The sequence below is a fragment of the Quercus robur genome, chromosome 3, assembly GCF_932294415.1.
Source record: "Quercus robur chromosome 3, dhQueRobu3.1, whole genome shotgun sequence".
Taxonomy (NCBI): domain Eukaryota; kingdom Viridiplantae; phylum Streptophyta; class Magnoliopsida; order Fagales; family Fagaceae; genus Quercus; species Quercus robur.
This window is the reverse complement of record NC_065536.1, coordinates 27,813,782-27,841,685: the sequence shown is the minus strand read 5'-3', so window position 1 is coordinate 27,841,685 and position 27,904 is coordinate 27,813,782. Positions and strand designations below refer to the sequence as shown.

General features: G+C 34.9%; 3 protein-coding genes across 3 annotated transcripts; 1 reads left to right on the top strand and 2 right to left on the bottom strand.

The window, feature by feature from the left end:
• Positions 1-11,468: 11,468 nt before the first annotated feature.
• LOC126717680 (F-box protein SKIP28) lies at positions 11,469-13,933 on the bottom strand. The gene is made up of 2 exons (XM_050419518.1): positions 13,323-13,933; positions 11,469-12,208 (listed from the first exon to the last, which is right to left on the bottom strand). The coding sequence occupies exons 1-2, from the start codon at positions 13,731-13,733 to the stop codon at positions 11,609-11,611; spliced, it is 1,011 nt and encodes a 336-aa protein (XP_050275475.1). The 5' UTR covers positions 13,734-13,933; the 3' UTR covers positions 11,469-11,608.
• A 672-nt stretch (positions 13,934-14,605) lies between these two features.
• Positions 14,606-19,849, bottom strand: LOC126717681 (dynein light chain 1, cytoplasmic). Its single transcript, XM_050419519.1, has 2 exons — positions 19,340-19,849; positions 14,606-14,973 (listed from the first exon to the last, which is right to left on the bottom strand). The coding sequence occupies exons 1-2, from the start codon at positions 19,571-19,573 to the stop codon at positions 14,815-14,817; spliced, it is 393 nt and encodes a 130-aa protein (XP_050275476.1). The 5' UTR covers positions 19,574-19,849; the 3' UTR covers positions 14,606-14,814.
• Positions 19,850-25,487: 5,638 nt separating this feature from the next.
• On the top strand, positions 25,488-26,465 carry LOC126719474 (uncharacterized). The gene has a single exon (XM_050422021.1). The coding sequence runs from the start codon at positions 25,488-25,490 to the stop codon at positions 26,463-26,465; it is 978 nt and encodes a 325-aa protein (XP_050277978.1).
• Positions 26,466-27,904: the final 1,439 nt, after the last annotated feature.

Sequence of the window (27,904 nt, the reverse complement as noted above, 5' to 3'; positions counted from 1 at the left end):
CTATGGGTCCCTAATCTGCTTTTCTTCCTTTTTCACTATCTCTTTCAACTCTTTTCTTGCCAGCACTATAAATTTTTTTTTATAAATTTTTAATTTTATATACTAGCATGGGTTAAATTTATACGTAGGAGTGAAATCTTACCTTGGATACTAATGAGAAGAAGGTGGAGTTAACGTAATTGGATCCAAACTTGTAAGTGTTTTTGAGATTTTTATATTTCCTACTGAATTAGAGGTCTTCTCAACATTCAATGCATTCTTATGGGTATTTATAAAAATAAACAAAATGAAGTGCATATTAATCTTCTACTTACCTGGATAGAGTTTTGTAGTTAATAAATCCTAAGGGTATGTTTGATTGGGGTGAAAACAGGGAGGATGGAAAATAGGGTAGGGGGAAAAATGGGTACACCCTTCCTTTGGCCAAAGGCTTATAAGGCAAGGGGGGAGGCGTCTCTTCCCGATGTGGGATTGAGCAAATTCGTGAGGCAACAAAGCCAAAGCGAACAATACCTGCTAATTGGGGGCTGAGACAAGAAACCCTCCCAAAGGTAGAAAATGACATTTTTCACTGTTTGGTTGAGAGGGGAAGGGGGAGAGAAAAGTGGTGGGGTTCACAAGTTTTCTCTCCTCCCCCTTCAAAATACAATCTCTCCAAATTGAAGTGAAAAGTAGGAAAAATATTTGGACAAAACTATCCCATCTCAACGTTTCTTGTTTTGTTTTGTTTCTGTTTTTGTTTTGTTTTTTTTTTCTTAACTTTTATTTTTTATTTTTTAAGAAAACACTTTTGGAAGATTTTTTATGTTATTTTTTGAAATGTCCACTTTCATTTATACACAATTAAAAAAAAAAAAATATATAATGTATTACTTTTTGTTTTATTTAAGACAGACATGATGGTAAATTTATACAAACCTTATTTTCAACCAAACCAAAAACTTTTTCACCCCTCCACTTTTCTACCCTCTCAACCAAATACAAATGAGGAAAACTAAAAACTTTTCTATCCTTTTATTTTTCCATCCTCTCTTTATTTTTTATATTTTCACATTTTCATCCTCCCAATCAAACGGACTCAAAGTGGTAAGTTGTTATTTTTTCTAGTTTGAGTATCACTGAAATTACATTTATACCCACCACTAACCATTGATAACAACTTGGTACTTAGACTTTGTTATGAAAATGTTGTGAAAATATTGTGAATTTCTCTTATATTATTGTTAACTCTTTAAAAAGCCTTGCAATTATATGATGTGAAGGTAACAAATTGTTTTTATTTTAGAGAAAAATAGAAAAGAAAATATTTTTGTTACTTCTTAACTTAATTTTTGTTTACATTTTTTAAATGAGATACTAATAACCATTTATTTTTTAGAATATGGAAATTTTTTTTATTAAAATTTATATTTGAAATAATATATATATATATATATATATATTTTTGGGGTTAAGAAAATCTGGATTAGTTTTAAATTGATTGGAATTGGTTTCAAATATGATTAAAATAGAACGTGTTAAAAGTAGTTTTAGGTGGATTCAAAATATTTTAAATAGGTTATTACACATTCAAAGTGCTACATATAATATATCTTAATTTAATCTTTTTTATTTTTTATTTTTTAAATTTAGATTCATGTATCTACAATTAAAGATAACTACTACGAAATTAAAGATATTTTGACACTTGGCTCAAACTTGAAGTCCATTTAAAATCTGAAAACACTTGCATCTAATTAAAGATATTTTGGGATGCAATTAGAATCTAATTAGAATTCTTCTTTGAAATTTCACTATAATATATTTAGTAGCAAAATTTATATCAGAAGTTCGTTTGAGAGAAGTGGCAGTTATATCATATATGATCGCTCTCGTGCAAGATATTTTGCAATGACATGCAAACTTTTTGTTTAAGGTGTTTCAGATTTGCTTAACATCTTGCCTCTAGCAAAACAGCAATTTGCTCAATCGAAAGGCAATTTGCTCAAGAGTTGAAAGAAACAATTTGATGCTTCAAACTTTACAGAATTATGCATAGAAGTGTGTCTTCAGTGAAGGTTGATTTCTTCTAATGCCTAGTAACAATTTTAACAATGTTTCAAAAGTTGTGATTTTTCAAATGTGACATTTCAATTTTATTTTTTCATGGGCGTCTTTTGAATGTTTTCATTTAAATAATCATATTCAAGTTAAGAGCATTGGAGCCCAACCCGTGTTTATAACATAGACGACGGCTTATAATATAGATGTTTATGGTTTAAATTCTCATTCCTTATTATATAAATAACTATAATTTCCTTGTTATAAATAACTATCAAATTTATCCTAAAAAAAGAACAAATCATATTTAGTTTTTTATTATAGAAAAATTATACAAGGAAATGCCGGAATTCTTAATTAAGATGCTATCTGTAGAGTTTAGATCATTGTTAATATCTCGTACTGGTGAGTAAACTGGAACAGTGACCACCCCTGTTCCACCTCGGGTGGAATTTCGGGCTATTCCGGGCGTTTCGGTAAATACCGGCCGAGATTAAAGATTCGGCCGGTATGAATCTTTGGCCTTTTTCCCCTGAATTTGATGTCCGACCCGCTGGTCACTGCCTTACCAAAAAAAAAAAAAAAAAAAAAAAAAAAAATTGATCCACTGCCTTTGTTTCTGTTTAAAACGGAGAAGAAAAAACGCAAGATGAAAAAAAATAATGAGGAACAAACACAGCAGAGAGAGAATAAGAAGAAACAGAAAAACAGAACATAGAGGAGAGACAGAGACAGAGCACTGGTGAGTGTTGAGGCTCCAGACTTTTGAGACTCTTGAATGAGAACATTGAGAAGTGTGTGAGACAAAGGAAATAAATGGGGTCGGTGATAAAGAGATGGAGAGGTTCACGTGGGTGGGTTTGGGAAATGGGAAAAGTTAAATTTCAACTTTCAAGAATATTCCTAGTTTTTAATTACTCAACATGTGGACTTTATTTACAAAAATGCAACCAGGGGTCTCCTTCAAGGTGGTCCCTTATCCCTTATCCTCGTAATTATTCTTGTTGTGTGCGGATGATTTTTCTTCTCTTATTAACAATGCTGCTAAAAATTAGGGGCTAAGTGGAATAAGCATGTGTAGAGGCTGCCCAATGATTACTCATCTAGTTTTTGCCAATGATAGTTTATTGTTTTGCAAGGCTAGTAGCGAAGAATGCCATCAACTTGTTGAAATCCTCCAACTCTATGAAGTCGGGCTAGAAAGTTAATACTGGTAAATTGTCAGTATTTTTTTAGTTGTAATGCTCTTGAAGCTTTAAAAAATGAGGTGCTGAATGTACTTGGACCTATGGAGAACTCTCGGCATAGTAAATACCTTGGTCTTCCCACTATTATTGGTAAGTCCAAAACTGAAGTTTTTGCAGAAATTAAAGAGAGAGTATGGAAAAAGTTGACTGGATGGAAGGAAAAAATGCTTTCGATGGGTGGTAGGGAAATTCTCATTAAAGCAGTTGCCCAAGCAATTCCGACTTATACCATGAGCTGTTTTCAGCTACCAAAATGTCTTTGTGATGAGATGGAAGGGATGATGCAAAGATTCTAGTGGGGCAGTGCCAACAAGAGTCAAAAATTGCATGGGTCAGTTGGAGGAAGTTTTGCAAATCAAAGACTAGGGGTGGTATGGGCTTTAGAGACCTTCAAGCCTTCAATTTGGCTATGTTAGCAAAGTAGGGATGGAGACTATTAACAATTCTGAACTCCTTAGTTGCTTGAATTTATAAAGCACGCTACTATCCCCATGGGGATGTTCTCAAAGCAAAGCTTGGATCAAACCCCTCGTACATGTGGTGAAGTATTAGGAATGGGCTAGAAGTGATAAAGAGAGGAACCTGATGGCGGGTTGGAAATGGGAATTTGATCTTTGGGAGGATAAATGGATGCCTACACCCACAACTTACAAAGTAATCTCTCCACCTCGGCCTTTTGATGGCTTCCTTATGGTCTCTAACCTCATTGATAAAGATACAAGAAGGTGGAAGTCATATTTAGTTAGAACATTGTTTCTACCTTTTGGAGCAACAATCCTCAACATTCTCCTTAGTTACAACATGCTTGAAGATAAGATCATCTGGGTTGGAAATAAAAAGGGGGAGTTTATAGTGAAAAGCGCATATTACATTGCCCTTAATTTGAGCAAAGGAGAGGATGAAGAGGAATGCTCTTCGGGGGATAGTAGAGCTCCCCTATGGAAAAGAATTTGGCACTTAAAAATCCCTACAAAAATCAAAATTTTTGGATGGAGGGCATGCTTGATTGGATTGCCAATTGCTGAGAACTTAAAAAAGAGGGGAATTAATGCAAGTGAGCTTTGCCCATGTTGTGAAAAAGAACCTGAATCAATTACTCACTTTTTGTTGAGATGTGAGATTGCCAAGAAAGTTTGGAATTGCTGGCGGGAGTGTCCAATGGATATACCATCAAGTCAATGGGATATCTTTGATGTAACGTTGGAAATTCTGGCACAAGGGATAGCTATGGATCTTGAGACTTATTTTGTCACAGCATGGTCAATATGGTATAATCGAAACCAGGTGGTGCATGAGTTAGTCTGCCAACTACCCAATTAGATATAGAATTTTGCTAAAAGGTACCTTCAAGATTACAAAGAAGCCTCCTCATCTATAGGCCATGATAAGCCCTGTGAAAGTAGTAGATGGCGTTCCCCTCCTGCTGGAGTTTTTAAAATAAATGTGGACGGAGCTATCTCAGAAAATGGAAGGAACTCAAGTGTGGGGGTGATTATTAGAGACTCCAAGGGAATGATAGTTGCTGCCTACGCAAATTACCTTTCAGGTCAGTTTTCAACTTTAGAAACTGAAACTCTAGCAGTTGAATGTGGCATCCTTCTTGCACGGGAAATGGGGTTAGCGTAAATAATCATTGAAACTGATGCTCTATTAGTAGTTCACAGTATTTCTGCTAGTGAAACTAATGGAGGAATTGGCCACCTGTATCTTGGAACTTCTTAAGTTTTTCAAGAGCTGGGAGTTAAATTATTTGAAACGGGACTTCAACAGGGTTGCACACGAGCTCGCACAATTTGCCAAAAGGAATAAGGCTTCTCAATGTTGGAGAGGGGTCTCCTCGCTTATGGTGCAACACCTCATCCAGGAAGATAGTGTATAGTATTGGATGTAGCTCATGTTCTTCCCTTCTCTGTTGTATTGCCTTTTCAGTTTGCTTATGTATCCCTTTCCAATAATTAAAAAAAAAAAATGCAACAAATGATTTTTTAATAACCATATGCTTACTTTATTTGAGATTTATAAAAAAAAAAAAAGAAGCAAATATATTAAATTAATTATATTATATTTTTTTATATATTTATATATATGCGGTAATTTGAAATAGTCTAAAACGGTATGTCGAAATAGGTCGGTATTGAATTATTTCATTCCAATAGACAAACCAAAACAGGTTTCGAAATGGTATTCATAACATTAATTTAGACTTCTATTTTATCATTGGGATAATTTGCTTGGAACCTGATAACAAACTCTATTTTGATTAAGGACAATTATTGTTTTAAAGGCAACGATTCAACATTCCTCAAAACCAATATTTTTTATTCTTCTTCTTGTTTAAACCCTATTTTCCTAATAGAAAAAGGGTTTGGAAATGTTTTGTATGTTTGGAATTGTGTTTAAAGGTTTGGTGTTTTTTTATTTTTTATTATTATTAAATTTTTAATTAATTAATTTTTATAGGAGTTTGTTTTGTACTTAAAGTTTAATGTCTGTTTATATGAATTTTTTTTAGTGAGAAGTGCTATGTCCACAACGTTTTCACAACAAATTATAGGTAGTTAGTTTTTATTGATTCTAATTTGAACTTATCACTAAAATCATTTTTTTGTCCCACCACTAACAACCTTTAACAAGAAGATGGGTTTTAGGTCTTGTGTAATAGAAAGTAGTTCTAAGTTTTATTTGTGGTTTATGGGGTTACTTTGTATTTCATTTAGTCATTGTGTTGTGATGTTTTGTCTTAGAATTGATGAAAAGGGGGTTCTTAGGGATCATAGATGTGTTGGAAAATCCTAGTTTCAAAACACATTAAATTTAGGTTGTATAAATAGAAATGTGTTAGAGTTGAGTTTAGAAGCCGCTTAAAGATGATGAGATTATCATCTGCTTAAGTATGATGAGTTGCTGATCTTTTACTCATATCTTTTACACTAGAATATCTTTTTGCACCAAAAAAAAAAAAAAAAAAACTTTTTCAGTGAAACTTTTTTCATTGGAAAGTATAAATGCTGCTCAAAGATGACGATGTTATCATCTATTTAAGTATGATGATGATCTTTTACTAATTTCTTTTTATACTAGACTGTCTTTTTGAGTGAAACTTGTTTCATTGGAAAGTATAGATCCGTTGATTTATAATGAACACCAATTTAACCTAATTTTGATTTGAAATTAGTGAGAAATGACCATTTGAGATTGGTACAACAATGTTGTCCTTCTAAGTTTGCTTGAGTGAAATTGTGATAAAAAGTAATTCGACTTTGAGGGCTTGACGACATAACCTAATGATTTCCCTATATAGAATCAACAATGCGACACTAATTGAGAGAAGAGAGGTTACTAATACCATATCAAGATTACATTGAGAACAAACATTCTTAAACCTGAATAGTTCTAAATTTCTCTCCCCAAAATGTTTCTCCTTGTGAGGCATTTTTCCAAATTTCTCTTTGGAAGTTCCTCTCCATGGTCCTTAATCATGAGATTATTTTTGAGTTTTACATACCATAGATTAATAAGGGTATTTTTGTTTGACCATATGTCTTTGAAACTTGTTGCCCTTAGGGCTGTACCTCCCTCCAATGGGCCCATAGGGTTTAAGATCTGTCGGTTTAGAAGGATGGGCCCCGATGATGTAGCCACCTAGTGTCTCTAAAGGTGCTATTAGCAACTACTTGAGCAGGCGATGAGCGAGAATATTAGCTTGAGCCGACGGATGAACATGGGACCAGGTCAATGGATGGAAGTGGGACCATATTGACGAATATTGAGAAACCTCGCATAGAAGGCAGATGAACTCGACGGACAAAGATGTAAGCCCGAGGAACTGATGCCCCTACCCTCGACGATTGATCCATGGGTCCCACAAACCTTTACGTGTGCACCACTCATAAATCCCTACTTGGCAATAACTTGCACAACACGTTCAAAAACCCTTCTACATGCTTATATCCTCCTAATATGGGAAGGAAACCCCTAAATCTCAAGACATTAAACTTCGTATCCTCCATACAAGGAAAAATCCAATATCCATGGGATCTCGGTCGGTCCTACACCACTATATAAGCACCTAACCTCCTCTTGCGTAAGGTATGCAAAAAATACCTAACTCTCATACTACTGAGTTCTTGGTGATTATTCTTTCACTGATTTTACCTTTAGAGGGTCTTTGGTCCGTACCCCACCTGTGCTCTCTGTTGGTTCTTGGTTTTCTTGTCCCTCAAGTACCCCATTGGAGCACTCGTGGACAATCAGCTCACTAACGATTTTTGTGCATCATCATAGATGTTGTTCATCTAGAACATAGAAAAACCTGGACCTCTATTGGTGAGTTTATTAGTAGAATCCTCTAGAGAGTTCCTTGAGGCATTAGAGTTATGGTTGTTGTGAATGATGTTAGTTTGTGGAGAAAGTGCATGTAAAAGAATTTCAGAGTTTTGGGGCCATTGCAATGGAAAGGCAAGCGAGCCATTTGCTGAGGTTACATAGAGAGTCTAAGATTGCAAAAGTTTTGCAAGTATAGGTTATTGTAATATTATGTCTTCTATAGTGGATTTTCAATGTGTTTAAATCATCCACAATGATTTTTTCTTTGAACAAGTGCTTCAATGGTTTTCCACTTCCTTACCAAATTTGTGTGCCTTTACTGTTTGATTGTTATTGCTTTTAGATAGCTGCAGTTAAAATACTTATGTGCGCTACTTGTTTGGAATAAGTCAAAATTTGATCAATTGATATGCTTATTGGTTGTTTGGGGTCAAAATATGGTTTTTTCAATTGGTTACATGCCATTATGAAACATGTAGGGGACAAAATTAGAATTTTGAATCTTAATGAGCAATTTTATTAAGTGTAATGGTTATCACACACATTGTGTAAGTACACACAAGTTAAAATCAAGTTTTGAAAACATGATTTTAGTTATATCGGTAAATTCGTGTTTTGAAAACATGATTTCATAAGCTGTGTATACGATTGTATGTAATTAGTTGTATACAATAATAATTAACTTTTATTTAAAATCAAAGTTTTATTTTAATGATATAACATAAATAAAAATCATTCTATAATAAGACCCACCTTTACGTGAGCAAAAGGTTTAGTTCTAAATAATTTCACCAAATTATAGCCAATAAAACCAATAAATGGCCGTTATTATCCCAAATAATTGCGTAAACCAAGTCCTTTTTTTGCTTTTCTTTGATAATTTTCACGATCTTTGGCACGCCATTCTTGAAAATTCCGATCCTCGCAAAGTACTGCGATACACATGCACGGTCACACAAAGTACATGTTCTTTGTTGATATCAAAGGTCTGCGCAAGATTCATCACAATATTTGATGCACTCTTCTTTATCTGTAAACTTCTCCATATCAATATGTGAAGCCACAGCCATATTGTGAGGTGAAAGGGGAGGAACAGAGGGATAGAGAAGATCATTGGCTTTCATTGCAACACCTACAACTATAATAAACAATGTCACTGTTGCCAAAAGTCTCTTCATTTCAAAATTATCCATTCCTCTTGTGCAACTCTTAAAATTTTTTTGTTTTTTGATATTTGAAATTTGATACCATATATATATAACTTCTAAGACAAACGGTTTTATAATGCATGTGTTATATTGAGAAGTTTCAATATAATAATATTTTAGCTTGGAAATTGAAGTATTCTTACAAAAAAAAAAAAAAAAAATTATACAAAGAAAGATGATCCTAATGAAGAGTTGGTTAAGAATAAGGATTTTTGGGAACGTATCAGAGCTTCTGATTGTAAAATATTATGGTTTAAGTCATGTCTCTTGATTAGTGTTGTGGGGGTTTTTTCCCCGCACACTCGGCTCATTGTCCTCTTTGGGGAGCCAAGCCCGCAAGGATTTGTCCTCGTCCCCGAGTGTGGTCTTTGGGATTTTCACCTTCTTGAGGCTTGACACCCTTAGTCCCACATCGGTTAGAGAAGCGCCCCACGCATGCCTTATAAGCCCTTGGAGCAAGGCATGGTGTACCACCCATTATGTGTGTGTGTGCGCGCGCGCGTGCTCTTTTGAATTTAATTGAATTTAGACTCTTTGATTTTTACACCCAGTAATTTACTTACCACAAAAATTAAAAAAATTGGACTCCAATTGAAATCCAAATTAGAATCTAATTGGATTTGAACTTTTCGATTTTTACTCTTAATAATTCATTTGGCACAAAAATTAAAAATTAAATGGGACACATGGCTCACAATTGGACTTCAATTGAAATTAAATTTAGATTATAATTTGAGTTTCTCTTAGTTTTGACTTTTAATATATATATATATATATGTGTGTGTGTGTGTGTGTGTGGTGGGCAAAAACTTAGAAAGTTAACTTTTAACCTCACACAATTAATTTATAGATATGGGGTGTTAGTCAACCTTGGTTACCTCTGTTAGAATGAATTGATCTTGTGATAAGAGAATAAGTGTTTGGAATATACTTCAGACGAGGAAATTGAATAATACTAGTCTTGGATTGATTAAGCTATGTTCCTCAGGAATGGTCCGAGGTAGGTTTACACTTGTTCTTGGATTACAATGGTATTACTTTCTTTCTTTTCTCCTTAGATTTTTCATCCCCTTCTTAATCGGGATCTCTCTATCTTATATAGTCGTCCAAGTTGTATCTTGGCCTTCCACTTGAAGGGCTAGGGTTCATTTTCCTTGATACTTGTCTCATTAGGGTCTTACTATAAGGTTTCTCTATTAGACTGTGAGTTGTGATGACACTGTTCAAGAGTCATTCCTTCATTAATGTGACCAGCTAAATGAGTACAAAGCATTGAATGCAGAGGTGATGGATGCATTATCTACACTCTTCCTTTTCTAGCTTGATGACAAACTTTCCTTTTTTTCCTTGGTTCACGCCCGATGGTCTTTGTAGTTGGGCTTTAGCCCTTCCGAGGACGTGTCAGTATCCCCAGGGTCCTCGGGTATTCTAGTCTCCTTGGGCCTGTGGTTGAGTTGTCATATTTGTCCTGAGGATTCGTTGACATTACTTTCCGAGGTGTATTATTCTGGCATTTACCTCCTCTCATTCATCCCTGTCCTTGGCTTCTCATTCTCACACAATATATGTATATATATTATAGATATGTTAATTGTTGTGCCTTAACGCATTTCAAGGAGAACCAATTAGCTCTAGACTCAAGTGGCAATCCAATTGGGGGGAGACAACTTCCATTTCCAGATAGAATCTTCCGTCTCAAGGCTTTTCTTATTTATTTATTTATTTTATTTTTAAAGGAAAGTAAGATCTCATTCATGGGTCCTCTCTCCAATGAGTGTTTTCAAGGCGTTGTTGACGTGGACTTGGAACTTATGTCTCATGGTTGGCTATTGGAACAAACTCTAGATCGAAGAGATATCTACCTAGAGAAAAATTAAATATACATGGTTATTGTAACTTTGTATTTCATTATTTAATTTTTTTTTCTCTTAAGTCTTGCTCTCACCATATTCTATCTCTCTGAAGATAATATCATGTAATTAAAATAGAATGTAGAATAGATAATCTTATGTGAGTGTTTTTTAAAAGTGATTGTGTAAAATAAAAAAAGTAGAATCTTATGCTAAAATAGACAAAAAGGGGAGAGAGAAAAGACTAATGGAAGGCCTTGTGGTTGGAATTCGATCCGCACCTTCGCATCTACTCTCTCTTAGAGAATGAATAAGCTAACACCTGGTGTTGATGTGTGTACTACCGGGGCCTTAATGAGGCAATTGTTGTGGGTACAACACATTTGTTGAATCACTACTGTTCAAACCACTCAACTCTTGCCAAACATCATGTAAAATGATGGTGGTTCAAATTACACATGGTATTATATTTGTTATTGTTGCACCATAAAATAATTTTCTATTACATATATACATGCACACACGATTCCATTGTTGGATTAGATTCTTAATATATCCTACATGTTTGCAAAATATCAAGATTATCAAAAATCAATAACTATCTCATTTGATATATATATATATATATATATATATATTTGTAATCGTAAATTATATACAACAAGTTTATTGATAAAAAAGTAACATCTAATTGATACGAAATTTTGACATGCATGTTAAGAATATAGAAAACACGTAATCTATTGGTGAAAATTTTAAACTTTTAATCTAATAAGAAGTTAATAAGTGGAGTAACATTAAAGCAAGAGTTACGTGAGATGCATCTTCAATTCTCATTAAGATGTGCATATATACGAGTGATGAACTAATATGAGAAATAAGATTTGAGGTTGATTATGACATTCTAGAACTAGAGTGTGCATGTCAATATTCGACATTAGCAGTAGCAAGCACCCAACATCGCAACAAATTTCACATGACAAGCATCACAAACGAAACCATTAGAGCTGGAAAGCCTGTGTTGGTGATTGATGTGTAGCTTGCAATATGGCTGGTTACAGAAATTACATTTAGGAAGCTGCAACCAGCAGTTTGAGCACAAGTTGTCACCACACGCAGTGGCTTCCAGTTCTTCAGATTCTATGATGCATTCACCACACTCTTCACACCTCGGAATGCAAAGGTTGCATGCCTTGCAACTCTTTTTCTTGCAGGTCTCTCGTGGACAGTCATAAACCATACTTACATTGTTGCACTTTGAGCAGATATCCACGTCAATGCCGATCATAGGGTTACTTTCTTCATTTCTAAACTCTGGGGAATTCCTATGATGAAATAGGATAGGTTGCTGCCTTTGATGCTCCTGCTGAGGCAGTTTCATTTGGAAATACGAGCGAATTGTGTCGAGGTGATCTTTCTTTATGTTGTAGATGCCATGTATCCTTAGACTTTTTAAACTGTGATGATTTTCGGATAATGTCTTTACAGCTCTAATGACTCCCTCAGGGGTTAAGCCAGTGCATTCTGGTAGGAAGAGCTGAATCCATATGCCAAAAACAATAATGCAGTTAAAAACTGTCTGCTAATATACATTTGTTACATGACTGTCGTCAAAGAATGAGTAAGAAAACTAAATTGTTGCAAAACAACCATGATCTAAATGTTCTGTTCTGCCTGCCAAATCACACTAGTTAAAGGGTGTTTCGATATGGCATGTATTTTTCCCCCCATTTTTCTCTCTATTTATTTGGGAAATCTAATCTAAAGGCACTTTTCCCCCGAAAGCATTCATTGATGGGATGCATATTTTCAGTGAAAAATGCTAAAAGTAGCATCAATTTCATTATAAGATGGCAGAATGCTTATAAACTGACATAATAAATCAAACGATGTTATGGTTGAGAGCTTTTGCAATTCTGGTACATTTATCAATTAAAGTAATTTTGATCACAAAAAGTTTTTTTTTTTTTTTTTTGGGGGTAAAATCTTGATACAGTAAATCAAATGATGTTATAAGCAGAAATGTAGGAATCAAGTATAGCATAAACTAATTCATCTAAAAAAAAAAAATGCAGCATAAACTATGTGCACAGAGGGCTGTGTCCAAATAAATCCCCATTCCATTGATTTATGAATTGAATCTAGTTTATTGTTCGGAGCAATTGAACAAGGCTCTGTCCAGGCAGCTGTAGAGGCCAAAGCATAGCCTAAATGGCAAAAGCATATCACAGTGCCTTTTTATTCTTCCCTGTGGAAGTACTGTTTTTAATAAGTTGTGCTGGTGCAGGATCAGCTCACTTTTGTATCCAGATTGATAACTGAGTTGAACCGCACCATAAACATATACATAGCACATACATATATTATATTGCTCTACAACTCAATTTAGTACCCAAGTGAGCCAATCGTATCATGAAAGAGGAGACTAGAAAGACTTTTATGATAGAGGAAATCCCCAGTTGCCCACCACCAGGCAAATCTTATCCATTGCCATCTCTTAACAATCCAATTCAAATTATTCATGGCTATCAACTGTCCCAAATATGAACTACTTCATCCAATTAAAGCACCAAAACTAAAATTGAAACTGCAAAATTAATTGAAGATGGAACATAAAGAAACATCAGACATCAATTTTTTGGTTTTCATACCTTGTTGATATGGGCGTTCTTCCTTACGACTAGCTGAAGCCCATCATCTGTAATCTTCTCACAGTTTATCAGAACCAAAGTTTTCAGCCTACCACTCGCTTTTGAAGTGATCTTCATCAGAATCTCATCAGACAACCTTAAACTTAAAGGCCTTTCAACAATGATATTCAGCCATAGCAGTACATCATTGTGCACTGCATCTCTTAATGACATACAAACTTCACTCATGGCAAGAAGCTCAAACAAAGGAAGGTAAGCCAAAACAAGGAACAAAGACTCATGGGGTGGCCCTGGTTCTACTTCCTGTGTATACTCGTTTTGGGAACTTACACAGGATTTGGATGAAAGTAGAGTTTGTGAATTCTGCATGTTTTCATTTCTGTTGTCCTCCACAACATGTGAAATTTCCATGTCCGTGGGTTTGAGAATTGACAATAGAAATTCAAATAAGAATGATTTAAAGGAGTTATATAAGCTGCAGGAAGCAACAGAATCAGAATTGAAAGGAAGAAGGAAGGAACTTTTATTTTACTTGGCAGAGAGAGAAGGAGAGAGTTTGAGGTTGAAGGATAAGAAAGACTACAACAAACTTAGTAGTTAAGAGTTTCAAGACTAGGATGATATAAGCCACATGTGCAAGTTGTGACTTTTGAGTCGGTATGTAGAATTTTCAGACGGAGTCTTCTTTCCTAGCAAGCAAATGAATATTTGCTAAAGTTGAATTCAAGAACGAATTTACCATGGTGACAAACTAAATGTAACATGTAATCCAAATTTTGAAATATTAGCATGTAGTTAAGTATGATTAAGGGCATGTTAGATTCAAATCACATCTAGCATAACAAAGATATACTGCTCAGTAACTTTTTATTAGATTAATATTTTTCAAGTCTACTATTAAATTGCATCTTATCTCACTACCGAGTCTATGAATTCATGTATTAAGTATATTCTAAAAAAGTAACAACTAAATTTTTGAATAATATATAGATGGGATGCTTCTTAATCTTCAATTAATATCAAATATTTCACAAGCTTGACGGGTCTGAGGAGTATCTGACTATATAACACCGCATATTTGATGAAATGCTTGGCCAATAAAAAGATATTTGTTGGTGAGACATCGACCAAAAGTTGCACCAAATATAAGTTGAAATTAACACACACACACACGTAACCAATCACTAAGAGAGTTGTGTCCAAGCTTTATGGAAACGCAAATTAAATTACTCAATCTGAAAAGTGAGGCATAATGTTTTACAGAATGAAAGTATGTAGCAAAATTGACTATAACCTATAGGAATATTGTGCAGCTTATCATAAGAAACTAGCACCATTTATGCACTTAGTATAAGGAGAGTCACCAATATAGAACGAAAAAAATACAACACAGAATAGAAAATGTTTCTGTATATCGCAGTCTATAATTTTACATTCAAGTTGAGCGTGGAAATATTTAATTTCATAAAACACAGTGGATACAACTCAATTGTTAAGACTGTTCTAAAGGCTCAACAGCAGTCTTGAATAGAAGGATGTAAACCTTGTCAATTGAAAAATACAAGAAGCCCCCTATGGAGTGTGTGACATATGAGCCAAAGCTAGTTCCCACAATGCAGTGCCAAGCTGGCCCATATGATGAATCAAATTCCTGTCACGTAAAAAAACTTAATCAGAAGCTTTCTGCATAATAAAATTAAAAGAAGAAAAAAGGCAATATGAAGCCTTAACAGTAAATGGTCTTAGAACTTTTCTGGAAAAATAGGGAGAACTGGCAGCAATTTTCCAGTGGCCATAATGAATCCATGAAATTTCATATATTCACAAAAAGCACATTCAAGGAAGTGAATCAAAGTATTGGGTCTAGATTAGAGAACTCTCTCTCTCTCTCTCTCTATTCCTTCTTTTCAACACCACTCTGCCATAGAAGCTGCTGCATAGAGGTTTAAAATCAAATCTTGTTCCGCTCACATCACCAGAAATATCAATGTTTGGTTCTATGATCATATACCAATCATCATTATTATCTCCATGTATTCCATGATGATAGGTCAGACTCATAAAATTAATTTGATTGCAATCTAGCTTTCTCAATGTTTGGGCTAATATCAAGTGTTGTTTGCAATGCCCTTGTCATTCCAATGGCTTTATATAGCAAGGATTAAAACACAATTGAAGACCAGTTCCATATGCATATCAGACAGCCTATCTCTTTTAAATCAAGACATCAAATGCTCTTGCTTCTCCAATTAAGGTCATCTTGAAAAGCAGTACCATAAAAAAGAAAAGGAAGCTCAAACATCATCTATGAAACCCTTTTTTTTATTTATTTATTATTTTTATTTATTTATAAATACAGATCACCCTTCTACGAAAAAAAAAAATGTAAAATCATCAACCAATTAGCTTGATGGCAGATCACTTAAAATTACAATTTTTACGAATCAAAAAGTTATCATTTTTTTTTTTTTTTGATAAGGTGAATTACAAGGTTCTTATAATTGCTACTTGTACCATAAGTCTCAATTACCTACTAAGCTAGGATCCATGTTAAGGTTAGCTTGTTGTATATGTATTATATTATACTCTAATATCACCAAGCCTAATAATTTCAGCTATTTAATGTTCATGCACAGCAAGACAGATTATTAAAAAAAGGGGAAAAAAAAAGGTAAAAATTGTTAGTGTATTTCATACAGTTGATTGTTTTAGTAGATATCATTATATAAATGCAAAAGAAGTTTAAACCTAGAAACTATCAATTAGCTGAAATTGTGTTTCTCATTTCAAAACTGTTTTTGATTTCACAAACTCTAGATGATGCAACCTTTACCATTCATGAGCCAAGCACTAGTGATGCACTATGACAACCAACTGGTTGACTATACTTGAATTTTTGGCAATTTTGTGTCTCACCACACATCTTGTTTGAATTCAATCTTCACCTAAAAATAAAATTGACAAAAAAATGGCAATTTAACACTTGACAAGTAAATATAGAAAATGTAATGATGACTTTTACGATGAACGTGAGGAAAGAGGGGGAGAGAGAAAGGAACAGGAATGTGATTGTAGCAGAAAAACTTCAATAGAAAAAAATCTGACAAAGGGATTTGATAGCGTGAGGAAGAAAATGGTTGCATTCAATAACATATTTTCCCAACCAAAAAAAAGAAGAAGAAGAAGAAACATATATTGACAAGAAGAATGGAAAAGAAACCACAGAGAATAAGAAAACCAGAAGAAAAGAATTATATTGAAAGAATTGCTAGAGGCTATAATTTTTCATGAATCTCAATCTAGAGGCAGAATAATGGCAAGTCCAAGCCAACACAATCGTAAGTGGCAAATCTGTTGGAGGATGGACCTTTAATTCAAGGATTAACATTCTGCTACAATCAATATAGGAATAAAAAACAGTAGCTAAATATAACCAAGAAGACTAGTTTAAGGATAATGGAGGGTTTCAGGTCCAAAAATAAGAAAAGAAAAGAAAAGAAAACTGAGAACCAAAAAGGTGGTATGCAGGGGGCTGTGGAGAGTATCCATGAATAATACTGATAATGGCAGTTTTGATATTTTTGAAGATTTCTTATGAAAATTGATGGTTATGGTTTTATAGGATATGATTCTTAAGGGTTAATGGCGTAAAAATAATGTCTGGATGTGGCTGAAATTTGAAGAAGAAAAAAAAAAGATGAGAAAAATCTTGGAGTCTCACCATTAGAAGACAGAAAAACATACTGAAATGGTATAAATCAAAACATTACATATCCTTAAAATTAGGGCCAGCGGCCTAATGGCTGGATGACATTCTACCGCCTCTTTGGGGTTTGTTTCCACAGTTTTATCCCTCCATCTTACTATTTGCAAAAAGAGAAACACCTCTCTAGAATTAGAATTTTCTATCATGTAGGATCTATTCTTAATCTAGTAGTGAATATTTTTTTCTCAAATAAAAGAAGTAACCTTAGTCCCCTCATTTGTGAACCCAACCTTAGATCTCCTCCTCTTATTTGTGAATATCATGTTGGCTTCACAAATGATTAGGATTGCCTCTCACATCATGATCTAATTACAACTTTAGAAAATTTTACTAGCACAAGGCCTAACTACATGCCAGCATCACTGCGTCAGTAATCTTCTCTTTCAGCACTACGAACTAGAACCATGTATTGTAATGCTAAATTGATACCACTATATTAAGATACTCAAACCAAGCCTTGATGCTTCTTTTTCATATTTTTGCTTTGACTCTTATGCACTAAACCTTAGCTATGACTATCTTTATAAAAAGAAAGCACCTTTATAACTTCTCTTTTGCCATCTATGGCAGCACATCCCCTCTCTCTTGTTCCCTTCTTGACATGAACAAATTCGATTGCCTTTTTGACATAAACAAAACTATAATGTTGACCATCTTATACAGAATGTCTAAATTAGAAGCAAACAGAACATTTTGCCAGACAGTTCATTTTCGGGTAACCAATACAGCCTAATTAGTTACATATAAGAATTTTCTCAAAAAGAAAAAGAAAAAGAAAAAAGATTAGAATTTAAGAGGCTGGATCAAGCTTATGCTCTCAAACACGACCAACTTGGAACCAACCAGGTCAATAGCTAACTTAAAAACCATGTCATGATATCTGTATTTTCATGCATTTGTATTCTCCATCCAAAAACCATACAATATAGAACTAGACTCCAAGTAAGAAACCCAACTCAATATACACCCTCTTGATGAATTAGGATTAAATTCAGTTTAAGCCGACACAATGAACCTAAGGGACCACTTGTATTGTGGTTTACTCTGAATTTGAAATGTAGTCATCCAAATAAAGCATTTGATCTCAAACTAACAAATGAAGTTCATAACAAGAAAGGTTATAGTAGAAAACTGCATGTGTGCGTGAGTGTGTATGTGTTTTGTAGCTTAATCTGAAATAACCAAGCAATTGGATCGGTATACAAGTTGCTCAATTACTGCGCTTGTCTAAATTTAAATGGTGATACCAAATAAATTTATTCAAGACAAAATAAAAAAGCATTAGAGTGTGAGAGAATTCTTATATATTTTCAGCTTAATCCAACTAAACAGTTGGACCAAGTGTAAGTTACTTCACTTAATACATACAAATTACAGTAAATTAAAATTTGGAATCTCAGAGTGAAGATTGCAATTGAAAAAGCCACCAGCTCAATTTGACGGTACCAAACATTTGGAACACTTCAATTCTAGTGATTTCAAATAAAGGAAAAATCAATTAAGTTTATTCTCAATATAATGACCAGAAAAGAATTTAAAGAGAGTCAGAGAGAAGATTTTAAGCTCAAGCTAACACAACTGACCATTTGGACCATCACTACACAAAGTTATTTGAGATCCTCACTAAAAATATTTAAAATAACAATCCAGATAAACAGACTGACAAGATAAAGATCATCACCAGGAAAGACAGAAACAGAAACACTCTAAAGCTACTAAGCAATTACACCTTCACATAGATTCATTCAATCTGCCTAGTCCAAACAGGCAAAATATAAAAATAAAAAACAAATATAAATCCAGTAACCCTATTAGACCACATATAAACACCAGAAAAAACAGAACCAAAACGAATAAAAGAAAATACCCTTTTCAGCTCAAACCAAGACAAATAATTCATTGGACCACCTCTATACTATATCTATTCAATACCCTTTGCTCTAAAACGCACCAATTAACAATCAAAATTAAATTATCCTATAAGTACAAAACAAAAAGCAGAACCCAGAAAGAAAAAATAGAAAAAAGAAAAGGCAAACACATTCAGCTCGAGTCCAAGACTAGCAAAGACCAAGGAGGACCAAATGCACCACACTAAATTTGATTCACTACCCATTACTCCGATCACTCCAATAAACAAGTATCCAAACAAACCCAACTCAAAGATCTTAAAAAAAAAAGGGCAAAAAAAAAAAAAAAATAAAAGCAAAACCAAGAAGAATAAAAGAAAAAGAATAACCAAAATTTTGACCTTCTTAAGCGCGAGAGCAAGGCGTTTACTGTCGAGCTTGGAAGGCATGGAGTCGAGGTGGTCACGTGCGCAACGAAAGGCACGGTTTTGCAAAGCAAGTGGCATGTCAGAGGCTCTAACGCGAACGTTGAGATAGTCATGCTGATCTTCTTGCTCTATCGCTTTCTTCTTCTGTATCAAACTGCTGAGGAACTTGCTCCTCCTCTCCAACTCTTCCTCTGCTGATCCCTCCATTTCTTCTTTCTCTTTTCTAACTCACTCACTGCTTCTTCTTCTTCTTCACTCTCTCATCACTCCCACACTTAATCTCTCCCACTACTACTGTGTTTTAGTGTTCCATTTGTTTGAAAGAAAAGTAAATGCGCAGAGGAAAAAGAAAGAGTGAGACTGGAAAAGGAAAGGAAAGGAAAGGAAACAAAGGACTCGAACGTAATGTTTATATGTTTGTTGGGTTTTTTTTTTGCTCTTTATTCTTTATCTTTTTCTTTTGATGCGTTTGTTGGTGCCGTTGTTTTTGCTTATTTTGTTGCGTATGGAGTCATGGACGAGGTGGTTGGGGCTAAAGGCATAGAGACTAGGGAGGGCAGAGGGGACAAATTAGTGTTTACTTTGATTATTGGGAAACGGCCGACCAAGTCCCAGAGGAAGGTCCAAAAGCACTAATAATAAATATGGTAAAGTTTAAAGTAGTACTAGCGGAGCACCTTGCGTGGCTTTAACTGTTTAAAACAGTCTCATGTGTCCTTTCCTTTTAGGTTTTCACAGTCATTCTCTGTTGCAATAATCCTATTGCCATTTAACTGTCGTTCTCTTTTGCAATAGTTAACGACTGAGATCATGTAATGGACCTAATGGTTAATAAATTATTTTAAAATTTTTTTATACTACTTTTATAAAAAATAAAAAAAATTATCAAAATATTTAATTGCTTTATTTTTTTCTATAAAAACTATCTTAAATTAGTTCACTAAAAAATGCCGTTAAAGTATCAGTTAACTTTTTTCCATTATCTTATTATCACATACTTTCGTATACATTGTCAAAACTGTCATACATGATGGATTGTGAGTTGTTAAAAAAAAAAAAAAATTGGGTTCATGTGAAGTATTATATAATCAATTATAGTTTTTCAAGAAAAAAGTAAGTATAAAAATAGGAAAATGTTCAAAACTACTCATGTAATAAATAGTTATTGGTAAGTAAAAATGTAATATTAGTAATAGGCCTAGATGATAACCAGTAATAATTTACCACATCAATAATTTGTGAAAATGTTATTGTAGGGAAGATAGGCCCAGAAATATATATTGGGCCATTAGCCCTGTTCGAGGACAATGGAACGTTGATGTAGAAGTGTGGGCTAGTAAATAGTGGAAAGTGACTAGTCATAAGAGTTCAGGAAGGTGGTCCAAGGACAAATTCCTCCTCAGCTGTAACGGTGTAGAGGTCAGAAGGGTTGACATGCCATTAAGAGTAACGTTTCGGGCAATTCTACTGTTAAGAATAAGTATCAGGAAGTAACGAGACATGAGAAAGATAAGAAATATTTGAGGAAAGATTGCTACCACCGTATTAAATGCTTTGTAGTTATCTCTTTGGCCACATTAATGTAGAAATGATACCTGAACAGTGATTTTCAGTCTTACAGCTACTCCTAGAGACTTCAAGAAGGTGCTGATGGGATAAGGATCAAAGCCAGCAACTTGAGGTGGAGATGGAAGGAATGGGAGAGTATAAGAGAGAAAGAAGCTCTTGAATGAGAGGGATCAGAGAATTGAGAGAAAAACATTGTAGCAACAAGAATTGAACTTGTAATCAAATTCAAAAGAAATATATATTAGAACTAATTTCCTCGGACTGTGCTGAGGACAATTTTCTTTGGATAAAACCAATTTATCTTTGTTTTCTTGTCATTTAAATCCACTATAATTGTTATTCAACTCATTAAAGCCTACTTTTCTAAACCACTCTCTACAAATTCATTGTATTGGGCTCTTTGGGCTTAGATCCTACTATCTTTTGGGCTTAGAAGTGAAATTGAGCCCTTACCATTATAAAATAGTTTGTGTATGTAGCATTTATAGTACGTGTGGTACTAATATTATTTATTGTTCTATCTTCTTGTAAGTTGTAATTAAATGAGAGTATATCTTTGCTCCTTTCATTAGGTCAAGGAGCAATTTGATTGATATGTGAGTACTTCGCCTCATCATTCGTTGCATTTGTTTACAAATTCTGCCCCTTAAGCAATTCTAAAACGTCGGGCAACGTTGATACTTTTACAAATTGATATTTAAAGGTTTAAATTAACATTTTAAAAAACATTGAAGCTTAAATAAAATATTTTAAAAGTTTAAGATTTAAATAAAATATATCTAAAATTTAAGATCTGAAAAGTAATTTACTTTTTATTTTTAAGACAATAAAATGGTGAAATGAGATCCAGGTTCCATTTTTCCCCTCTTATATGCATTTTGTTTAAATTGGGCTGAATTAATGAATTTTTCTCAAATGTCTATTTAGTTTTTACCCTCCAATAGATAAAATGTACCCAAAAAAAATGTTATACGCTATATAATGAAAATTGGATCCTAAAAATTGTGGTTGCATAAAGTAAATACCCTATTTGATTGTCATGCAAACTATTTTTAATAATAGTTTTATAATAACAATTTTAATGTAAGTGTTGTGTTCTATTACATTGTTATATATGTTTTTGTTCAATCATCTTTTCTCATCTTTAATAAATAGTTTTGCATCTTATAATAACTACGTTTGTTTTTTTTTTTTTTTTTTTTTTTTTTTTCTCATTATTTGAGATAGAAATCCTACTCTAATATAATTTAATTATATATGTGTTTGAAATTCCCTCTTAGAAATTTGAATCTTGGTCTTTGCCCCCCAATCCTACAATAACTTGTACTTATAAAGTGACCATCATGTCAATGATGCGTGCTGGTTATAATTACTGCGTTGAATGTTGAATAAAAACCCTAACTTGATTATAACTCAAAATTATTTTATGAAGCATTGATTGGCTGCTACACGGTCCCCTTTGATTTCCATTATTCCCTATTTAATGGAAAGCTTAAATTAGAGATGGACAAATAACATAAATGGTGTGTTTGTGTGAAGTTTTTGTAGTATGTAGTTGAGAGAATACTGGTTATTCAACCTCTTACCTGATAGGATCCATGGGGTATTAATTTATAGGAGGGTAAAGGCCAGTGTTTGTAAAATGAATGATGGCTTCTTTGCCATCTCGTTTCCCCATGTCAGCTAAAATTACTGGTGTTATTCCTTAAAGAACCCTAAGTTGATTACTAACAATTCCCCCTATCTGAAGTTAGTTGAACTGACTAGGGAAAGGCTGAAATGCTCCTCCTGCCAAATTGCCAATGATCAGTCTTGTTAGAGATATATATTAGACATATTAGCCCAATGTAATAGGCTCAAATCTACTCCTACTTGTACTAGTAGTCTAGGGTTTAGTCGTCTATATATATACTCATGTTATGGCTCATTGTAACACAAGTTATTGTACTACACTCTTACACAATAAAGATGTAGCCCTTAAGGGATTCCTCTGTGGATGTAGGTCGACAAGGCTGAACCACGTAACCCTCTTGTTCTCGATGTTCCTATTCTATACTTCCCCTTCCGCATCCACTCTAGCATACATAACATGGTATAAGTTATAATACGTTGCTATTACTAATAATATATTCAACATGGTATCAGACCCAAACTTCGTTCTTGGCATCAAACAAAACATCTCTAGCAAGTAAAGAAGAATATCACATGCACACCACCATCAGAAGTCACAAATGCTTCTCTGCTGGATCTAGACTCCACGGCATCTTGTAGCCATCGTAGCTCAGAGCTGTGTCCAAGATCCACAAACTCAAGCAAAGCCGTGACTTAACTCTTCAAATCTGTGCAAATCCCTGCTTCACCTGATGAAACCAACACCACAGACGTGCTCCACGACCTCCCGTGGCAAAAACCCAGAAACTTGGCCCTCAACAGCAAGCTCACGTGCCAACATGCGCCACTAATAGCTCTGGAACGTCCCCACACGCCATCAAAAAAATCTCGAGACCCAATTAGATCAAAGCCACACGTGCTGCCATGTCGGCCTCATTGCTCGGCGATCTGCAAAACCCGAGAAGTCCAGCCGTATATCGAGTTCACACGCGCCAACACACGTTGCTTGCGTTTCAGGATCCTTCCTACGCACCGCTACGATTTCCTCATGTGTAGCTCATCCATTGGCCACATGTGCCGTCCTATCGGCCATGTCAAACACCGATTTGCCTACGGGAGAAATATGGCTTTCAACCGCTTTTGCACGCGCCTCCACGCGCCACCTGGGTTTCTAGCTTCTCCTTCATGTGCTAATGGAGCACCCACGCGCTGAAATCTATGATGTTGTCATCCATGACGTTAGCAAAGAGCCACGTCAACCCTAGACACGTCAGCTAGCCACGTTAGCAGTGTCGTCTCGTCAGCACCACGTCACCTAGCTAACCGTTGACCCGGATCGACCCGACACGGACCGCCCGGATCTGACTCGTGAGCACTGACCATTGACTTTGACAAGGATCTGTTGACTTTGACTTTTGCGTTGACCTTTGACCAAAAGTTAAATTTTCCGAAAGGGCCTATCTTGCTCAGTTTTTCGTGTAGATTCCAATTTTGGACTCCTTTTCTTCATTTGAAATTTCGAAATTGGTTAATTGGCACATTCTTCATTGTGGTTTCTTCAAGGAATCTCCAAGTGATCTTCTTATGCTTATCTAACCTCAAGCCTTCATCGAGCTTCCGTCTTAAGTTTGAGGGAGGGTGTTAGAGATATATATTAGACATATTAGCCCAATGTAATAGGCCCAAGCCCACTCCTACTTGTACTAGTAGTCTAGGGTTTAGTCGCCTATATACTCATGTTATGGCTCATTGTAACACAGATTATTGTACTACACTCTTACACAATAAAGATGTAGCCCTTAAGGGATTCTTTCGTGGATGTAGGCCGGCAAAGCTGAACCACATAACCCTCGTGTTCTCGATGTTTCTATTCTATACTCCCCCTTCCGCATCCACTCTATCATACACAACATGGTATAAGTTATAATACGTTGCTATTACTAATAATATATTCAACAAGTCTCCTCTTTATGTCAAATAATATTTAATTCATGCCTTTCTTGGTAGTTGGGAGCATTAAATGCTGATAGGTGCTCAACTAATCCAACAAGGTTTTTCAAAGAAGCATCTCGTGATCTTTTTTTTTTTGTTGGGGTGGGGGGGCGTGGATCTTCTTCCAATTTAAGGCTTTTTCGTTTTCCCCACGATTGATTGAACTATATTTCCAATTTCGATCCCACTCCACATGGCTTGGGTTAGTATCCTTGCTCTAAAGCCCGATTGTCACCATAGTTTGATTGACTAAGTTTGATCTCAGGTGCACGTGGTTGGAAGACCTGGACTAAAGGGGTATTGTCTCCTAATTCAGAGAGGGAGACAGTATCTCATGTGTCCGGCACATATGAAAGATTTTCTTTAGCAAGGTACCTTAGACAAGGGAATGAATGATGGCTTCTTTGCCATGGTTAGAGTAGTCTCCGCTTTATATATATATATATATATATATATATATATAAAGTCAAATGATGATTTGTATATTTTTTTTCATACTTTTTTTAATCATATATATCCAAATTAAGAAAATAAAAACATCTTTATCCACTTTCATTTTATTCCATCCTTTGTAGATTCACAATATTATCAATTTCCTTCTTTAATAACCTCTTAAACACATTATAGATTGGATGTTTTAGTTACAAATCTATCGGTTTTTAGAAACAATTTTGTTCAAATTTTCAATGACATTTTGTCACCCTAAGTTAAAAAGTCAGAAAGAAAAACCATTAAGCAAATATACATATACATGTGTGTGTTTATATACTCTAAATCTCTGATAGAGGCATTTAAAAATCCATGTCAACAATCCAGACTTTAGGAACCAGTGAATTGAAAATGAAAACGTAGACCCAAGAAAATAAAGAACCGGGGTGAATTTTCTGTAAAAAGTGCGTACCATGTTGCCCATGGCTTGATTGAAGCAAAGGATGATGTGGAATGCTCCATGGGGGACCCACTCAAGCCTCTTTGGAAGAACCTCTGGCGCCTCAATCTTCCTGCAAAGGTAAAAATCTTTGCTTGGAGGGCCTGTGTCAACGGGCTGCCAACAAAGGAAAAGGTTTGCACTCGAGGCATTACTACTAGCAATGAATGTCCAATATGTGGTAAGGAACTTGAAACCGTCCATCATGCTCTGCTCCATTGTGATTTTGTTAATCTGGTTTGGAATTTCTGGTCTGAGTTTCCGCAGATGATCCATAGGAACAAATGGACATTCCATGATTCGGCCTTATACATTTTAGCACACAAGCCTCCCACTGATTTGGAGATGTTCCTCACTGCTGCTTGGGCAATTTGGTTCAACAGAAACAAAGTTACACATGATGATAAATGCTCTTCTCCCTCTCAGACTTGGCAGATGGCCAAAAACTTAATTGAGGAGCTTAATGACGTGGTAAATATTGACTTATTCACTCCTAGACCTTCTCACCAAGCTGGCTGGTCTCCTCCTCCACCCGATGTCTTTAAAGTCAATGTTGATGGGTCTTCATCTGATCTTGAAGAGTCATCCAGCGTTGGAGTCATCATCAGGGACTGCAAAGGCCAAACCGTTGCTGCCTTCTGTAAGCCTCTTCAGTCCCATTACACGGCTGATCTGGTGGAGGTGTTTGCAATGGAGCAAGGTATCTTGCTTGCTCAAGAGTTACAACTCTCCAAGGTTTTGTTTGAAAGTGATGCTCGCTCAGTGATCAATGCCATCAATGAATCTGCCTTTGGAATCCCTCACAGACATATTATTCAGGACATTTCTCATGCTCATCAATCCTTTGTTTTCTGCTCCTTCAGGCACTTCAATCGGGCTTTTAATGGTGCTGCCCATAAGCTGGCCCAGTTTGCCCGTTGTAATAGGACTGTCCACTTGTGGAAAGGGGTTACCCCTTCTTTTCTAGATCCTATTGTACAAGCTGATATGCAGCATTAACATGCTTTGGCAGATTCTATTTGTATCCTCTTTTTATTTGCAATGCAATATTATTTTATCTTCAAAAAAAAAAAAAAAAAGAAAAAGAAAAAGAAAAGTGGAGGACTAATGATTTCACTTTTTGAAAGTTCATACTTTCCGTACCATTATATATATATATATAATTCAATCTTTCCTATTATTTTTCATATTTGACTTTTATTTATTGATATATGTTACTATGTATAGTAAATAAATATTTTATGTGGATTAACAATTTGTATATTTTTCTAGCCAAAAAAAAAAAAAAAAAACAATTTGTATATATATAATATAGATTGCGGCACACACTTACAATATGTTTAGAGTCATAATAAATTTTACATTTGTGACAAATTGTTAACGTAGCTCCTTGGAAGCATGGTGCGTTAGTAAGGGTTCGTTTGGATACAGCTGAAAGCTGAAAACTGAAAACTAAAAAACACTGTAGCAAAATAATTTTTACATGTGTGAATAGTATCGTGAGATCAATTTTTAATGAAAAAGTTGCTGAAAAGCGAGGTTTGTGGGTCCCGTGACTGAAAAGTTGCTAAAAAGTTGCTGAAAAAGTTACTGTATATACACTGTTCACACCCCAAAGTTAACAATCACGGCTTAAAAAAAAAGAAGTTGAAAACACAGACGTGAATGTTGGGAAGCGCGTATATGCACACTAAGAGTCCTGGATTGAGTCATACTTGTTGATTTAGGAGTTGCCTAATTTGAGTCATGAATTTCTCAAAAATGGGTCAATGATCACATGTGTAAGGCCTTGTTCTTTGTTCATAATAATAATAATAATGTAGTATCAGTGGTAGGTAAGATTAGAATCAAAACATGCCAACTCAATAATTCTAAAATTTCCTGTTAAAAATGTTATTCCTGTAGCATTAGGATGGGGAAAAAAAATAAAAAAAAGGAAAAACACTTCTGTCAAACCAAATCCAGTCTAGATTCTAGAATGTCTAGTTTCAACTTTCAACTGTCAAACTTTTGAAGCTATCTTTAATCTTTATTCTTTTGTATTCTTTAATATATTCCGCAACTCTATTTGTATATTACATTATCAAGAAACCTGATCGGAAGGTTAAAAACAAAGTTTGACTAGAATTAAACGAATGGATTTGGGCTATTATAAACCAATCCTATAATGTGGACCGGAGTTAGGAAAAGGCTTTAAAAGCAAAAGGTTTCGTAATGTAATTAGTGCCGATTCTCTCAATCTCAAGGTGGGCCTAAGGTTTCGAGACAAAACAAACGGCAATTGCGGGATAAAGCTGGTGTTGGTCCCCATAGAAACTCATTTTGAAAGTCGGTAGAGTCTTTGTCTTTTTGTCCCTCCTTTAGTCCATTCCCCTCGTGAGTTACATTGACCATTGATAGTCCAATGGCTCCCACCTATCGATTTCATTTCCTCTTCT

Bases quoted from the DNA above. Each gene is read 5' to 3' on its own strand.
- LOC126717680 (XM_050419518.1), bottom strand. From the start codon at position 13,733: ATGGAAATTTCACATGTTGTGGAGGACAACAGAAATGAAAACATGCAG. The intron at 12,209-13,322 runs GTATGAAAACCA...ATATGGATTCAG, and splicing joins AGAACGCCCATATCAACAAG to CTCTTCCTACCAGAATGCAC.
- LOC126717681 (XM_050419519.1), bottom strand. From the start codon at position 19,573: ATGGAGGGATCAGCAGAGGAAGAGTTGGAGAGGAGGAGCAAGTTCCTC. The intron at 14,974-19,339 runs GTCAAAATTTTG...TTTACGTGACAG, and splicing joins TTGCTCTCGCGCTTAAGAAG to GAATTTGATTCATCATATGG.
- LOC126719474 (XM_050422021.1), top strand. From the start codon at position 25,488: ATGGGGGACCCACTCAAGCCTCTTTGGAAGAACCTCTGGCGCCTCAAT.